The 18,481-nt window shown below is 36.2% G+C and overlaps 3 protein-coding genes across 3 annotated transcripts; all 3 read right to left on the minus strand.

The window, feature by feature from the left end:
* Positions 1-563: 563 nt before the first annotated feature.
* LOC119983093 (K(+) efflux antiporter 2, chloroplastic-like) lies at positions 564-10,366 on the minus strand. Its single transcript, XM_038826757.1, has 21 exons — positions 10,171-10,366; positions 8,209-9,937; positions 7,545-7,716; positions 7,358-7,448; positions 6,910-7,046; positions 6,747-6,806; positions 6,523-6,642; positions 5,911-5,979; positions 5,430-5,495; positions 4,912-5,001; positions 4,546-4,650; positions 4,344-4,472; positions 3,899-4,108; positions 3,384-3,533; positions 2,843-2,896; positions 2,651-2,709; positions 2,000-2,066; positions 1,744-1,920; positions 1,484-1,540; positions 959-1,033; positions 564-866 (listed from the first exon to the last, which is right to left on the minus strand). Exons 2-21 carry the CDS (start codon positions 9,849-9,851, stop codon positions 744-746), a joined length of 3,654 nt encoding a protein of 1,217 aa, XP_038682685.1. The 5' UTR covers positions 9,852-9,937; positions 10,171-10,366; the 3' UTR covers positions 564-743.
* A 1,734-nt stretch (positions 10,367-12,100) lies between these two features.
* LOC119981828 (proliferating cellular nuclear antigen 1-like) lies at positions 12,101-13,546 on the minus strand. The gene is made up of 4 exons (XM_038824970.1): positions 13,219-13,546; positions 12,611-12,772; positions 12,452-12,522; positions 12,101-12,337 (listed from the first exon to the last, which is right to left on the minus strand). Exons 1-4 carry the CDS (start codon positions 13,544-13,546, stop codon positions 12,101-12,103), a joined length of 798 nt encoding a protein of 265 aa, XP_038680898.1.
* Positions 13,547-14,545: 999 nt separating this feature from the next.
* LOC119983128 (LIM domain-containing protein PLIM2b-like) lies at positions 14,546-15,709 on the minus strand. Its single transcript, XM_038826807.1, has 5 exons — positions 15,575-15,709; positions 15,267-15,366; positions 15,140-15,168; positions 14,934-15,023; positions 14,546-14,830 (listed from the first exon to the last, which is right to left on the minus strand). The coding sequence occupies exons 1-5, from the start codon at positions 15,707-15,709 to the stop codon at positions 14,546-14,548; spliced, it is 639 nt and encodes a 212-aa protein (XP_038682735.1).
* Between the last annotated feature and the right edge of the window lie 2,772 nt (positions 15,710-18,481).

Here is an 18,481-nt window from a genome sequence, read left to right on the forward strand (position 1 = left end):
GTCTGATTGTCATGAAACATGCAAACTATTAAATCACTCTTTTTTGTTGCAAAAATAATGCAATATATATATATATTTTTTTTTTTGTTCAAGATTGTCAAAATTGAGACATTAGATCATGAGAGGCTAACAAGATTGAATTGTAAAATCATTAAAGGGCTTGCCCGTTTAGGGTATTGGGAGGTGTTGGGGGTGTTGGGTTGGGAGGTGTTGGGAAGTGTTTGTACCAACGGTCCCGAAAGCCTCCAACAGTCAAGGATTTGGAGGTGTTCGGGACGAACCCAACCCTCCCCAACACCTCCCAACACCCTAAACGGGCAAGCCCTAAGACTATAAAATTTGAAAAAAACTGTAAAACAATAGTACAACTTAGGCGAGCAGGACACTGCCATTCGTGCATTGCCACTTTCCCTGGCATTTATCCTTGAAATTCAAGCATTGCTAGAGTCTAGAAACAAACATGTTTTTACCATCACTGGCTCTGCTACAGACCAACATACACTGGTAGGACTCGTTAAAGGATGAGTGCTCAGCAGAAATAGAAGAGACCAAAGCCTAACTACTAAACGAACAATACTTCTACAGAAATTCATTATGAGAAGTCTGTCAAAATTTTTATGAAAGTACTACATTGATCCTTTGTCTTTGTACAAATTATATCAGTGAACATGTATTTTCTGTACTGTTCTCCCTAATATTTGTATTTCCCTATTTATTTACCTGATCTGACTCATTGGGTTTTGTCATATAGCTAGAGTTCCTTCTGTGATTTGGTCATCATCGGATGAATCTGAGGATTGAGATTTGGATTTACTCATGATCCGAGAAAAGCCATAGCCAAGAGAACTTCCACTAGCTTGACATAGCTGCAACAAATTGTAAATAGAAGTTCATATGACAAGGGGTACATAGAAACGATGCCATAAGCGGGAAATAACGTGGCTGAAAAATTAAATACCTCAGTCAGCTCAGACAGATGGCGTGACCTGAATTCATTGATTGCAGCTGCAATTTCTGACGTGGGCAGTTTAGCCTATGCCCACCCACAAAAAGACGAAACGAATCAAGAACAAGAAAAAACAGGCCAACCAAAATACCAACATCAATTGTATCCATGCAGGCTGGCTTACTTTGAGCTGCCCATTCACAAGCTTTACCCATAAAAGTACTTTTTTAAAATGAAGCTAATTGATCTATTAACTTCAATGTCTGAGTATTAGATCTGATAAATCAGGATATACATAATTAAATAAGAGATATGTCTAAAATACTTTTAATACATATTGAGAAGAAAAAAAAAAAGAAGGGGAAAAAATTGTCCAACACGCAATACGTGCAAACAACCTTAATCTTCACATAAACAAGGGACTTCATACAGCATCTCTTTTACAGTAGTTAAATAACATGCCACTAGCAAAATAATTGCGACATGCAAATATATAAAATCACCAGGAAACAATTTAATGGACGTCATTCCGTTTACCTGTGCAAGAACAGCGGCCGCCAACTGTAGACTAGGTTCCAAGGTCTCTGGGACAACCTGCATGATTGTTTAAACATTAAGTATGACAGATACAAAGGTATGTACTCCAGTTTAATAGTTGCCAGTATGACAGATACAAAGGTATGTACTCCGATTTAATAGTTGCCTTCACCCAAGCAATAGAAGGTGTAAAGGTCCATACAGCACGACCAAATCTACAGTGACCAAATTAAACCAAGGGATGAGTATCAGAATATTACCGCAGTAGCACCAGCCTTTTCCAGGTTCAGGCCATGGTCAACATCATGTGCACGGACAAAGGTCTTCACATTGGGGAAATACTTGCTCAGAGCCCAAACAGTTCTGTAATTTGCACCAGGTGTATCTAAAGCAATTGCTGCAGCACAAGCTCGTTCAGCCCCAACTTTGTGGAGGACCTACTCGAGCATTACAAAGTTAGTACATGGAAAGCATTCACATCAACATACTCAAATCTCATTATGCCCATTGCCTTACCTCTCGACTACCAGCATCTCCAAAATACACTGGAAGGTCCAGGGAACGCCCCATTGTAACTCTATCACTAAAAAGGGAGAATTTTACTATACATATATCAGCTCACTTGTACAAAAGTTAAACAATATGTGCCATGCAGTCATTACTGAGGCTTAGAGCATCAAAAGAAATATATTTAATCATTTTTCTTGTTCAAAGTAGTAACTATTTCAAAAAAATAATCATATAGAAATTGATGCTATTTAACTATGAGTTTGGGGTCGGGGTATGGTGGAAAGTATTCCAGTGTAGTTCATGTAAAAATTTCTATGTCGACCCATTTGGCATAAAACATAATCACCAACTGTTCTATGAGTAGAAGGCAGAAAAGTTATTTTGAATGGAATACCAAAAAAGTCCTCCCTGTTATATCATATATGTGAAGACCGAAGAGTGGCGAAGACACATATTTTTGGGAAGAAGATGAGAAGTGTCTTGGACGGACTCTTTTATATCTTTCTGCAAATTTCTTAGGGGAATTATGGCATCCATATGTATCTACACACTAAGTTAACATATGGTGATGATTATTCCTAGAAAAAACCTACAATCAATCTGTAAGAGAAGACATATAATCAAGTTTGCAGAGTATATATTAAATTTGTGGCTTACGTCTTGACATCCAAAGCAACAAATGGAATCAATCGTTCTGAAAGAAGCTGTGCAATAATCTGGTGAACCCAAAAAGAATGGGAAAAGCTGTTAGAATTCGGTGAGTGTATATGAACACAATATAACAAAAAATTTCCACATGAATGACTTTAACCTAGTTTATCCAATAAGATCCTCAAATTACGTCCTCACCTGGCCAGCACGTCCAAATCCACAGATAATTATATGATCCTGTAAATCATCTGTCTGAAAAGAAAAGAAAATCACGACAGAAAACAAATAATTAGCAAAAACTAGTCCACATCACAGATAATAATAATATATGATCCTCATTACTTATACCAAGGATGTCAGAAAAGCAAGCCAAAAAATTACTTCACTAGATATTGAAACAGCTCCCCGCCCCCCCCCCCCCCCAAAAAAAAAAAAATTGATCACCTAACATGTATGAATACAACAGTATCCGGGTAATCATTTGAGGGAATTTTTAGTCAGCTTGTGGTTAAGTAATCAATCGTCAACTTGAATAGTCTTCTATTTCGGGCTTCCAGAAAAGTAAAATGCTCCAATAAGTAGGCTACTACACCTCTTAATTTGGGTGTAAAATGAGCTTGTTCAATAAAGCCCAAGAGTCATTAAACTTCAGCAGCACTGTCTTAGACTCTTAGGTATTACCAGCCACTAAACATTTAAAACCCTTCCAATTAATAGAATTAATTTTTGGGCAACTTACCTCACTCTCAACTGGTAATAAACTTCGAACATCATGCAGCTCAAACCGAGACGCAATTAACTGACCTCCAGCAGCTAGCCAAGGTGTGAGGGCCATTGAGATCCCCACCACAAGAAACAGCAAAGACGAAAGGTGTGAAGACATTATCCCCTGCAGGAAGCACAAATAAGTAGTACTTGTCTCAGCAATTAGTTACAATGCATTAATAATTGCAAGAACTCGACACCATTGGGCTTCTTTTGTGGAAAAATAAGAAAAAGAGTGGGGTGTGTTTAACAAAGAACAAGAAACAACCGTGTTTCAACCAACTATTAGCTTAGCAGAACCAATTTTTGCATATATTTATCCTCAAGCATCACAAATAAGGCATATCAAAGTAATAGCAATGGGCTACAAAGAAATGCTAAAGAATCATCATGAAAATTCTTCCGACAGAGCTCAAATAAAAATATTATAATGCAGCATCTGTCAATGTATTCCATGAACAAAAACATGAAGTTGATAGGAAGGCTTGCCTGATTAACAGCATCACCAAAAGCCACAAAAGCAAATTCTCCACCAGGAGCAAGAAGAAGACCAGTTCTTATTGCTGATATGAGTGAAATACCAAAAATCCGACCAACCAAAGCAACCAACATAGTCTTGCCACCGATTAATAGCCCCAAGGTTCCCATAATGACCGGAAAATTTGAAAAAAGAAGTTTTGGATCAATGGACATTCCAACCTGAAACCGACAAGATGATTGCCAATGAGTGCTGATAAGGGAGTCTTGTCAAAAAAAAAAAAGAAAAAGGGGTGGGTACGAGGGAGTATACTCATTCATCAGTACAATGGGAAAAATAATAGGCTAAAATTAGACACAAATCATTAAGCAAAGGTTGATAGCTTTTAGGGCTACAGAGTGAAGTTTTATGAATTATTCATATATCCCATAAAGATATTAACATAAAATTACGGACCGTCATGAAGAAGAGACCCAATAGAAGACCGCGATACGGAGCAATATCTGATTCAACCTGTAAGGAAAACTCAGTTTCTGCGAGAAGCAAACCGGCCAAAAATGCACCCAGAGCCATGGAAAGTCCGGCCTGTAACAGGAAAACTGTAAGGCATAAATTCAGTAAAATTACAGCAATAATAAGAAAAAACATAGAGTTGTACCCTGGCCGTAAGGAGACTCGTTCCCAAGATAACAAGGAGGGTATTAGCAGAGAATATTTCTGCATTTTGATTTTCTGCAATTTGCTTATAAATTGGTCGAAGTAGCTGCAAAATCATACACAAGTAATATAAGTACCAATCTGTATTGCTTCATCTATCAAGATTGGAAAAGAAAAGGTAGACAACATATTTTTATGCCAACACTCCACTAGTATTAGATACTTTCACAAAAATAATCATTTGCAATGCAGAATATGTTTGACAATTGCATCATCCACAGAGAACATGATAGCTTCTAATCAAGGTATAAACATTCTCAAACACATTAATCGTTTGTCAATGGTACAGAAATGTTCCAAGACTTGCCAGACGTCCACCAGCTATTATTGCAGTTATGGCAACTGCTGCCTTAACAGCGGCCAACCCAAGAGCTTCAGCAATGGCTTGAAAGCCAACCTACAAGACAACAGAGGGTATTGTCTTAATAGCGATAAGCAAGTAGAAAAACCAATGACAAAACATAGAAGAAAACTTTAGTGCACTATTATAATCTGATTTGTTCTGTGTTATTAACAGAGGGTAACATAAAATCCGTATCCACTGTTTCCATACCCCCTGCTTCCATATTACAAGTTGCTGCCTTGGATAAAGAAAAAAGATTCCCTTTGATCTAAACCAACATGCAAAGATGACGGCCTTCTACTAATAAAGCCTGGGAAAGTTTCTACTTGAAAATAGCAGTAACGATTTTGATTAATGTAGATAACATAATACAAAACATGAAAAATTATTTTTTACAGCAGGAAATGAAAAGCTCGAAACACATTCACAGGAGGTGCATGATAAAATAAATAAAAAGATACGTAGATTAACATAGAAGTTACCCCTCCTTTGGATGAATTCGGTGAAATTAAAGGTATCAGTATTAGCAAAACCACAACAGCCAGATCCTGGGAACAACAGAAAGGTTGGTAAATCAATTCAATCAAGGAAATAGCAGCGCAGAATACAATTATATTCTCAAAATGAAACTCCAAGCAAAAAAAGCGTCAATGTCACCACATCACTTGAAAGGAGCAAAGGGTAGGCTGTAATGCATAACCAACAAAGCCCATAATCAGTTTCACAGCAATATTATACTAGAATAGCAAATAATTAGCTACAAAAAGAATGTCATGTCTCACAGCAACTGGTTGTTAGTTTCATCCTAAATTACTGAGAAGTGCAAAAATGACATGAGCAAGAACATATGTTTGACAATTAATTGAGATCTGTGGACAGGTAGATAGATTGATTAAGAAAAAGTACACCCATTTCACAACCCTACTTCCAGATCTGAAGATTGACGTCAATTAGTATAGTAACCTGGAAAAGTAACACAGAAAACGTAGCACGGCCATGGCGTGATGTGCTTTCACCTCGCTCCTGCAATACCTGTGAAATAAGTCGTTGATTACTTAGTACTTACATTGAAATTGAAATAATTTTAAGGGCTTCGAGACAAAGACTATTATAGCAGCCACCCATTAACAACAGTTGAGTTGCACATTTAATAAAAAAAAATCGACTAGCATGTCTGTGGGTGCTTACAGCACCAAGTCGATAGAATCCTTCGAGAGGGTGAATTTGATGACAAGTAGTGCCCCCAGAAGTCAATGCAATACATAAGTCAATAGGAGATGAGTTCACTGGATTAGGCAAGAACTAAATATGCGAGAATATTGAGTAATAAAAAGCTTCTAAAATTTTACGGACATCAAAACACAAAGAAATAAAAGTTGTCCAAGACTTTTAAGGATACTAGAGAGTACTACAATGTCAAAAAAAAAGGATACTAGATCATCCAGATAACCAATCTAATATTTAAAAAAATACACAAATCTGATATTTTTGCTTGTTTCTTCTTTCGCGTAGCACTGAAGTCATAGTATCAATGACACTAGCAACTTAGAAGCAAAATCTTCTCATGGCCATTACCTGCAAGACAACAGCAGTGGATGATAATGCGAGGCCATTTCCAATTACAATTGCAGCAGGACCAGGCTGCCCCCCAAAAAAGTGAGCAACTGCACCAACAGCAACTGCGGTTACCAAGACCTGTATTACGCAGAATGAACAGATTTATAAGCAAATAGCTCATGAAAATTCTGGCTTGCAACCAAATGTAAATGATTGTGATAGGATAGGAGGGGTCCACTCACCTGAGCAGAGCCCAATCCAAAAACATATTTCTTCATGGAACTTAGCCTTTCAACAGAAAGCTACCAAACAAAGATCAAAAGTCAGTGCCAGAATGCCAGTCAATATATTATGATGAAAGATTAAATGTAAAGTACAATTAGTATCTCAGTATATGGAATCCACCTCAAGACCAATATTAAAGAGCAAGAAAACAACTCCAAATTCTGCAATCGCCTTTGTCCCATGCACATGGCGAATGATGGAGAGACCATAGGGCCCAATTAAGATGCCAGCAGCCAAGTAGCCAAGAACAGGACTCCCTAAACAAAGCAGTGGATGGATAACAAAATTTGAATGGAATGGTGTACAAAACATAGACATAATCTTCAAACAGAGATAAAGGCCAACCTATGTGGAGGAAAGGCCCTTAACAACTCATACAACCCAAAAGGTATTAACAACAGACTACTTCCCTAAACTGAAGAAAGCTCTATGGATAACATAAAAAGAAAGTGAAACATAATCCCAAAATAACTTAGCAAACTGATACTTGGGAACATCAAACCATTAAAAATAAAATCGATTTACCATACGAAAAAAAAATGAGAAAACAATTCCAGAATTAAATTACCTCCAGGAATTTTCTGAAATATAGGCACAAAGACAACACTGGCAAGCAGTAACCACAACATATCGAAGAGAGATGCTTCCTCCTCATTAATCTGAGGGGTAAAAATCATGAACTCACATGAGAAAACATTATATGCATGGAATTTAAAAGCAAAGCAAAGCCTGTGAAGGTTTATGTTATCACATGCCTCTTGTTGAGGAAGATTTGCAAGTAGTGTTTTAAATTTCTTGGGAAATTTCCGCAATCGTTGGATCATGGAGTTAGCATTCGAAGAAACTTCTTCAATGCTAGTGGTCATGACATCTGCCTGTTGAAGCAGCTGATAGCTCCTCTCTGTGCGATTAGCATACAAGGCTACCCTGTCATCAATTCAGCATTTTATGATCAAAGGCAGGCAAGCTTTATGAGGGGTGAAACAACAGGATACAGGAAGCCACAATCGAATACAAACTCTGATCAGGAAAATAAGCAAAGAAAAGCTTGTAGATACAGAAATTACCATCCAGATGGTGATGAAAGAGTAGGAAAGTGTGCATACCATTTCATAGTGTCATATATCAGTATTTTCAAAACCTCGAAAATAACCACATCATGTTTCTTTCAAGTCACCAGGCAGCACTCACAAATAACAAATTGGGAGAACAAATTTAATTAAGTCCGTAGGAGGGGAATAGAGTAAAACACTTAAACCCCTTCCCAGGCCCTCTACTCCCTCCACTGCCTACTTTGCTTCACCTCATTAACAATTTAACACCGCCCTATGCAAGGCCTTAAATTATCAATATCTCTAAGTTTGAGCACAAGCACAGTGATAGTAATGAACAGAAAGAAGGTGGTAATGCAAAACATACCCTGCACCAAAGAGGAAAAATCCAAGAACTAGCTTAGGCAATTGCTTCTTCGCAGACTCCATCAGGCCATAGAGCAATGATGCTGGAGTAAATTCAGTCCCCTCTACATCAGATGAGAAGAATGATGCAGAAAAGAAACGAGAAGATTTCTTCAACAATGCCTTTGGGGTATTAAGGGGTGAACTTAGAGTTGACTCCTTCTGCAATTCCAGCTTCTTTGTTTGAGCAACGCTCTTCAACTTTTCCGAATCAATTTCAGCTTCTTTAGGAGAATCTGAACCAGGCTGTCCATTCTCATGGTCACTAAAGTCATCTGACTTTTTAAAATCTTCAAACGCCTGGATACTCTTATCAGATAGAATATTTGACGAGAAACTAATATCTAAAACATCTTCATGTATTGGTATTTCTTTCTCTCTTCCAACCCTAACATCAGAAGGACTCGCTTGACCTGCCTTCTCCTCCTCAACAACAGCCTCTTCCCCAAGCACCTGCTGATGAGCAGTTTCCATCATATCATTATTAGGATTGGAGAGAGACTTCTCCACTCTCTGCAATGCAATTTGTGCATCATTAACACGGTGCATAGCCTCAAGTTCGAAAGCAACAGCTTGCTCTGCTAATAGCATAATGTTTGCAACCTCCTCCTCCGCTTTCAATGCATCCATCTGAGCTTTTTCTACAATCTCATTCAACTTGTCCACTTCCTTCTGCAGCTCTTCCTTTTTATTCTTCAAGCGTGTAAGTTCAGCTTCACAGCTCTCCAAATGTGTCTGGCATTCCTTAATAACATCTTGAGCAGCCAAAAGTGCTTCCTCCTCTTCCCTAGCATCATTTTCCGTTTCACTCTCTCCAGAAACTACAGGTTGTGGAGAACCTTGCTTCCCTTTTGCAGCTTCTAATGATTCTACTGCAACCTGAAGTCTTGCTTCTGCTAAGGAATGGGCCATTCTCGCTTTCTGAACCGTTTCTTTTGCAACGCACTCTTGATTCACAATTTCTTGAATTACATCAAGAGTTTTATTGACATCATCCCAAGCATTTGCGGTTTCATCCTTCAAAGCTATAGAAGCTTCTGATACGCTTTGTGCTTTTTCTTCAAACATGATACTGTTAAGCTGAGCAACATCCAATTCTGTCATTGCCCTTTGCAAAATCTCCTTCAGTTCATCCAAACTAGGTGATTCAATTTCCTCTTTTTCTTCTGCTCGTTCTACTTCTACCAACCCATCTAACTCGGCCCCATCAACAGAATCCACTATTGAGCCATCAGAATTTCCTACAAGTTCTTTTCGGCCATTTCCACCATCAATATACGCTAATGAATCACCACCTTTGCACTGGTGTCTAACTCCCCTCAAAACCTTGAGGGAAGTATCAAAACGAAAATACAGAGTTCTATCTGGATACAGACCTCTCAGGTGACTACCAAATCCAGTCCTGAGAACCAAAGATGAATTTGGGTAACCACTATAACCAGTACTTCTCATCTTCTTCATGGAGCGAGCAATTGAAACAACCGTTGGATTGTAACCGAAGTTTCTATTTCCAAACCTAGAAGGAATTTGAGCGGGCATCCTATAACTTGAACCTTCAGCCAGTTGAAACGCATCCCCATGTCGAATACTGCACATAAAATCCATACCTACAGTCCAATCTATGCGATTCAAATCTATAGAAACGCTGAAAAGCACGTTTCGACTTCTCTCAGCGGCATTTAGTCAAACACCTGGTGAAAAACAAAGCAAAATTTTCAAATAAAGTAAAAAAAATAAAATGAGAAGGCATATTCCATTGAAGCTAATTCCAATTATTCCACCCCAAATGCAAGTCCATAACCCTAACACGATGAATTAAAACAAAACCATACGTGTATCCCTAGAACTAGAACCTTCCACTTCGATTGCATGAGCTGTGTTGAAGCAAACGAATAGAATATAGAGAGAGATTGAAGGGACAGACCGATGAAGAAAAGCCACACAGGAGCTCGAACTGAGAAATCAATGGAGTTCTATGAGCAAATGACGGCACTGTAAGGAAATTAACATGACCTTCACTGAGGCAGAGAGCGAGTAGTTCCTCAATATTTCTTTCCCACTCTGCTTTCGAAGAAGAGAGAGAATTTTTGCTGGGAAATTCGCTAATTGGCTGGTGGGTTTATATTTTTCTTTTTCTTTTTTGCCAAAATTGATTTACTAAAACGATCTCTAACACTAAGAGTGTGTTTGGATTGAGGGATTTGGAGGGGAGGGAAGAGAAGGGAAAGGGAGTTTCCTTCCAATTCCCTTATTTGGATAGTTTATAAAAAATTGAGTGGAGGGATTTGAGGGGATTTGGGAGGAAGATTTCATTAAATTTTTGTCAAAATTCTTTCCTCCCAAAATGGAGTCATTTGGAGGGAAGAGATTACTAAAGTTACTTATAAGTTTAAAACCTATTTTACCCTTGGACATAACACTTAAACATAAAAAAAATAAGGATAAACTAGTAAATTAAACTACTTTTCTTTCCTTTCTTTTTTTATCAATCCAAACATGAGAGAGGGAAATGTATTTTCCCTTCCATTCTCTTCCTTCCCTTTCCCTTCCCTTCCCTTCCCCCCAAATCTCTCAATCCAAACACACTCTAAAACGATCTCTAAACACGTCAGCCCATTATTTTCCTCTCACAAACAAAGCATTCCATTGACTCGCGTTTGCTGCGCGTGTTGACACTCCCAAGTCTCTTGGAAAGCGCGTGGATACTGGCCTTTCAAAATGTGGTGAAAGAGCGTTGTTTGGTGCTGATTTTTTTCCCCTTAAATATTTTTCTTCCAAAAACTCTCTTTCTTGCAAAAACTCTCGTTTTAAAAATGTTGTTGAGAAATATGTTTTTCATTCGAATCGAACATTTAACATATTTGTCTAACTCAATTGATTGTTAACTGAACCGATTCAGTTTTCATTGGTCGCAAATCGTTCTCTAAGTCAAAGCCTCAAGTGCTTTTAAAAATAAGGTATATTATTATTTTATATTTTATATATGATTAGTAAGTATAATTCAATGAATTAAAATATGTAATTGACCAAAATCTAACAAGCTGAATTTTATATAAAAATTAATATTCTTATCTAATTAAAATATAATTTTAATACAATATATATATATATATATATAAACCATTTCTCCCTTTTTCTAGTATTTTTCTATTTTAAATAATTTAATATATAAAATATAATACTAATTTAATTGAAACACAAAGTTTAAAGTAGTTATTTTTGTACCATATCAATTCTAATTTGTATTGATATTGTGTTAAAATAGAAATATTCAAATTTTATATTATTGGAATTTTTTTGTAAATTTTAAATAAAAACATTTTTTTATTATTTTATAAAGATGTAGATAAAAGGTATACATAAATTCAATAGTCTATTCATTTATTATAAGAGATTATAAATTTTTTCGTTAATACATGAGTTATGTGTTAATTATTCAGTAGCAAAACACAAAAATCTAAACTACAAATTTAAGGGTCTCATGTAAAAATAAATAAAACTGAAAGTAAAGAAGAAATCCATAGCATATAAGGTAGTGTTTAGTATTGAACAGAGAAAAATAAAACTGAAAGGAAATGAATGGCAAGTCATGCATATATAATCTATATGCATAGAGCTTTTGCAACTTCAATCTGTAACCTAAAACATCCATGCATGTCATGCTTGCAATATTATTAACTGAACAAGCATTTTATCAGTACAAAAATCATGAAATCTTGTCTACACTATCCTATCATACACTTGAGCTAGCCTTCCCATATCAGTGATTGTACTTGCAGTACTTTTGCTAGGCAATGAAAATGAAAACATATGAGAGTTTAATATGACGGTTTTATATGGTAAAGGATTTCGATTCAAGCTCGACTGAACAGCTTAATCTTGGGGCGGCGTGGCGTCTGGAAGATATACATGAAGTCGCCGACACTGCTTGGGCAAAGCATCATGGTACCTGAATCAACAGAGTCAAAAAGCCAGACTGCCTCAGTCATAAGAGATGCCCTCAGGTATGAAGACATCCGACGGAGACTGAACTTGATTTGAACAGGATTTATCAGTTCTGTTATAGGAGGCTGGATTGCGAATTCTCCAGGCTGCAGAGATAGAAACAAAATTAAGGACTAATTATATATGTTGTCATGTAATTAAGAAGTGGAAATGGTAATCGAGTAAACGATGCTTTGGATCGGATATGAGATTATTCATACCGTATCAACGATCATCTCCTCATTCTTCTCCGTAGAGAAACTCACTTGTGTGTTGGTTATCGTTACTGTAACTGAAATGACAAACAAAATGTCAGCAAAACAATGTACAGTTTTTCAACCAAACACAAGGAATCAAAGAAATGCCGAAAGGACAATAACCTTCAGTTGCTCTTCTCTGATGTGCAAATGTCATAGCTCTTCTAAACGGGTTTCTACGGATCCCAACAGACACATGGTAACTGTATTCTGCTGCTAAAACTGTCAGATGCTGAATATCAAGTTCATCCAATGTCTCTTCACGACTGATGAGAAGACGGTATCCTGCTATGCAGAGCCAACTAGGGAGTGATTAGAGAGAAGAAATTGGCTTCAAGTAGCAGAATCAATCAATCGCTTTATATAAATTTTAATGGTCAGATGCAAGAAACACGAAGTACCCAGAAAAGCTAATTATAATGAGTCAAATGGGTTGAAGTTTTCTTTTTTTTTTTCCCTGGAAAATCAGACGAGAAATAGAATAAAGATTCTATAGACAATCTTTTAAGACATGTACTTGTTCAAGAACCCAAGTAGCAATCACAAAGCTCAAAATCTTGTGCACATCTACATCTTTTTTACTGGACTAATTGGACGGATTCTCCAGAAAGAATTAACTAATTAAGAGAACATATTGGGTTGATTTTAAATTGAAAAAACTTTCAAGAAGCTAAAAGAAGAATCCAACAGTGAATGGAAGAAATGTAAATCAACAACGAGAGTGTACTGACCAAAATATCCCGGACCACTAACGCCAATTTTGACCTCTCTAGCATCACCAAAAATGGTGATGATTTCTTCATTAGTTGCTTTACTCATCATCTTGTAGAATTCTTCAAGATTCATACCGAAAGAAAAACCTTCCAAGCAGGAGAACACGTTGAATTTCGTTCGTTCTATTTCCAGCACCATAACAACAGTCCAATCCGGATCAGAAGCAATCACGGTTAGCCCAGATTGGGTGCAGTTGATGGTGGCTTTCTTGGTCAAATTCAAGATTGGTGCCACGGCCTCCCATAGAAGATGCCAAGAAGAGACCACAAAGAACCCTGTAGCCATTGTTGGTCAGAGAGGAAGAGAGAGAGCACGAGAGAAGGGTTTTAGAATGGCGGGAATGCTCTGCAGTTTTGACAGTTTCAGTTAATGGGAATGAAAGTTAGTTACAGAAAGATATTGAACTAGGCTTTAAATGGGTAAATTTGTAAATATTGACTGTTAAAGAATTTAAACAAGTGTTTCTTTTTTTACAGTTTCACTGTTTCTTTTCTTTTCTTTTCTGAATCATTTAACAATCAGTAGAATAGTAGTTCTATCTGTTATTTTTTTTTTTCCTGAAAAAGAACCTTTCTATTTATGAATTTTAAAGTAAATCAAGAATAAATAGGTTATTTTGTTTTGAAAATGGAAAAACAAATTGTTGTGTGATATGACACCCCTCTCAAATCATAGGATTCAAATTATAAACTCTACAATTTTAAACGAATTGCAGAATTCATATCCGAATTTAAGAGGGATGAGAAAAAAAAAAGTAGGGAGATGACTAATGAGATGAAAGTTTGGTCCAATCATGTCCGCTTTGGATTTTAAGACTAGTACGGTTTTTCTTTTTTCTTTTTTTTCCCCTAGGTTTTTATGGACTAAACAGGTCACAGACTGGATGGGTTAGGATCTAGATCCGAATCCGTGAAGCATTTTACGATTCAGATTAACATTACATGTAAACATGTCAATTAAGGCTCTGTTCTTGCAGAGGTGTTTACATGTAAACATTAGATAAGATCACATAAGCCAAAATCTGCTGGAGAATGATGAATATAAGAAAACATAATATTAAAAAAAAATTCAATATATTGCACCAAGCCATTTGTGTCAATTACATAAATAATCCAATACCAAAAAACAAAACAAAAAATGGGAACAATCAATCAAGCAAGAATTTTTTCAACAAGATTAGAAAGCATGCTCAGACCACCCAAATCAACCCAGCCAGTACCATGCACCATGTTTTCCTCTTTACTCTATTTTTTTTTTTTTTGGTTTCTGGTTCATGTATGTATTTTAAGATTGCTCTTCTGTGTTCTCTTTAGAAGCATCTGCAGGATCGTCGGTGTTGTTGGAGTCGTCAGCAGGTTCAGGAGGCGGTGTTGAGGAGGAGGCAGTTCTCTTGTGGTTAGCAGATTTGAGGACATGACTGTAGTTTCCTTTCTCCATGAATAGCTGTGCAAAATGGTGCTTGCAGTATAGAACTCCATCAAGAGCAGCATATGATGAGTGTGTGAGAGGACACCCTCCATGCGCACATCTAAAGCATGTCTTGTGGTAACACTCTCCTTCCAGGCTAACCTATATATATATATATATATATATATATATGTTGGAAATACCTGTAAGATATTGAAAACAAAAACAATGCATTGCAGAAATTAAAGATCATAGAGATGAAAACCTTTTCGAGCGGATAGACTGTTTTCTGGCAGACGGAACACTTGTCCTGGGTTCCACTAAACAAGGAAGAGAGCTTGCTTGGAGTTCTATTCTGCAACAACACATTAGAGGGAAAGAAAGTACTATTTCGTTACAATATGGAAGAAAGATATGAATGTCATGTAAACAATAATATATTTGGAATAGAAGTGCAAAGCAAAATATTACCAGCTGATCATTTTGCCTCTCAGACTTGCCTGCAATAAAGTTCCACAAAAGGAATTTTTAATATGGAAAGATACAAATAATTTCATGTGTTCTTCAAAAGAAAGACAAAAAGTTTTGTTAGATCTACCTGTCTGAAAGTTCTTGCTGAAATTGCCAGATTCCTTGAAAAGCTGCTCGAAATGAGTCTTGCAGTAGAGAACTCCATCCATGGATGAGTAATTGCTCATCTGTCATATCGTATCCAAACAAAGAGGGATATAAGTTTTTATGTAAGTTGTGTGATGATATTCAACAAAAGAATGAAAACTACTTGATCTCATCAATCGATCTATGACATTTTCGATTCATATGTTATCAGAAACAATGGAGAAAAGAATCAACAAACGAAGTCGATCGAGTCATGTAAACAATTGCAGGTAGAGAAAACATATATACCACAAGAGTCCCTTTGCAATGGCTACATTTGAAGCAGGATTTATGGTAAGGAACTCCTTCAATAGACAACATATCAACCACATAGACAGTCTTATCACAAGCCTTGCATTTATCAAGAGTTCCAGTAAATGACATCTTCTTTTCCTCCTTCCAAAGAACCCAGAAAACTCTGCAACTTTTCGAAGATTAGTAATAAATCAAAAATGTGATTCAAGCACCAAGCTTGTTGTTGTAGCCAGGCACCTCAACACAAAAATGAAAGATCAAACAAAGTCCCTTTAATCTCTGCCTTTTTCTTGCAATGGTGGAAGGACACGTGAATGGAGATCCCAATGTCATGAGGCAGAAATGGAATGTAAGTGATCTAATTATCCGGTTGGATTGGAGTGAAAGAAGGGTGTTCTGCTTTTGACTCTTTCAACAGACATGTTTGGACAGAAGGAAATGAAAAACCGACTTTTTTCTCTCTTTCTTTTTTGTGGAGAACCATAAATAATGGCAAGCATTTTGGGTCTGCTGAGTTTTTAGACAAGAAGAAAAAATTATTAATAGTTAAATTAAAAACACTTATTAGTGCTAAGGGTGTAAGCTAATCGAAATATCTGGTCGGTTCAACGATGCCAAATCTGATTATAAGGATATTTTCTTCTTCTGGAAGAACGTAGAGACTTTAATACACATACCACATTGTCTATAAGTAACCAAATCTGTAACAATAGGTCCATACTAGTTTGAGTCAAGAAAATCGCTTGTCACCAGTTTGAAAGTTTAGCTTATTATATTATGTATTTCACTTCTTCATCGGAGTGATGTGGGATTTAAAGCACTAAGTTCCTTTGCAACACCACCAAGAATAAACAAATAAAAGAACACACATTTGTAGCAGAACATTCACATAAAAGAGACAGAGAAGAATATATACAATGGCAATAGCATGCAATCATGGTGGCAATACGACTTGCTGCGACAACATGAATATCTCTAACTTCATAAACTTCCTCTGTAATATGTTCGTAGGCCAACCTGTTTCTTTCATCAACGGCATTCGAGTCTGGAAATGAAGAGGTATTCAAAAGAGTTGAGACTACTTCCTTCACCGACTATGTGCAGCATTATAGAGGGGAATCTTCTGGCCACATGGAGCAGGATACATGTCAACTTCTGGTGAAGAAAATTCCATGCTAGATCTATCAATTTTCACTTATGTACTAAGGGGAAATACAGGTTTATGCAACATGCTCCAAGGTCCATTAATTCATTGTTTGATTTCAATGCTTTAGAGCAATTTACTCCATGTTTCCAGAAGAGATGGTCACGATCAACCTAAATGACCAAAAAATTAGCTTTTTAACTGTGTATTCCAAATGCTTTCCTTACTATGCATGTAGGAGTCTAAAATATTATGTCTCTTCTTCCATGTAATGGTAATAAGGAGCAATGGAATTTTGACGAAATACTCCTAAACTAAATCAAGCTTATTATTTCAATTAGCTTACTATTTTATAACAGATTATTGAAGTCATCAAACTAAAAGTGATGAAACTTTTTTAGTTAACAGACTTGGAAATTCTCATTGTAAAGAAAACTATTTGAACTTCCAACTTCAACTTCATATGTTCAAGAAATAATAGATGAATTGAACAAAAAGATGCGCAAAGGAACTGTTTACAGTACACTAAAAATGGATTTTGGGCTGAAAGAAGTGACTAGGCCCATAATGATCTATAGAATCCTGTGCAATAGTGGCTCAAGTCAAAATAGGGGGTAGCAGGTCATGATAAAGGAGACCAATCTGAAGAGATGTAAGTCTAAATAAAGGGTCAAAAGCTTCTGGGGAATTGCTATGAAATCTAGACCAAGTCAAGAGGTCTTGAAGGAAATATTTTAAGATAGGAATTATGCTCCAAGAATGGTTACTGACACTTGTTGGCAGATGTTCTTCAGAAACAAGTAAGGTCATTGAGAGCATGATAATATTGTCGAAGGAAACAAGGAAGGAGAGATGCGAGGCAACACGATCCCTATTATCAACGAGTCTTGTTGTAGGAAGTGAAAAACAAACATAAGCATAAGTGATTGGTCCGGATAAGGATAAAACTATCAGTTATGAGTTGTTGCTAATAGTTGCCAAGTTTGAATTTATATGGGATCCGTTTGATAGGGTGATTGAATTATTTTCAATGTTAAAGGAAAAAACTACAAGAATAAAAGGAGGCAAAATGGGGCCATGTTAATAAATTTAAAATATCAAATAATAGGAGGAGACAAAAGTGGGGCCCATGTTTTGAACTTTACATCATTTGTGGCCCCACTTTAATTTTATGAAGAAAAATGCATAGAATTAGGAGCTTCTTTGCAGCCAGTGGTTCCGTTGGTCTTACGGGTGTCCACAATCGATCCATAAATCGAAAACTGATCCATAACCGTGATTATTCGATTTCGGTTCTGTTTTTTCGGTTACGATTTCGGATATGGTTATGATTTTACTAAAATTTTGGATTTTTTTTGGTTACGGTTATTTCGATTACGGTTACTGTTATAACCGAAAAAATATTAATATATATTATATAAATATCCAAACATTATGATATATACGATATATATGATATATACGATATATGATATTATATATATATATATATAAAAGTTACATATTTAGATTAAAATTCTGATTATATCTTCATAACAAATTATAAATTTAGATACCAATTAACCTAATCATTACACAAATTATAAATTAAGATTGATTAGTTAAAACTCAAGGTAGTCTTATCATTTTAAAATTCATATAAATTAAGATTGATTATTGCTAAAGTAAAAGTGGGGAGATATTTTCATGTATGTTTTCTTTTTTTTTTTTCTTGATCATATTATTTCTCTCGGTCTTGTAAATTTATTTTTCTTTAA

This window comes from Tripterygium wilfordii, chromosome 17, assembly GCF_013401445.1.
Source record: "Tripterygium wilfordii isolate XIE 37 chromosome 17, ASM1340144v1, whole genome shotgun sequence".
In the NCBI taxonomy this organism is placed as follows: Eukaryota; Viridiplantae; Streptophyta; class Magnoliopsida; order Celastrales; family Celastraceae; genus Tripterygium; species Tripterygium wilfordii.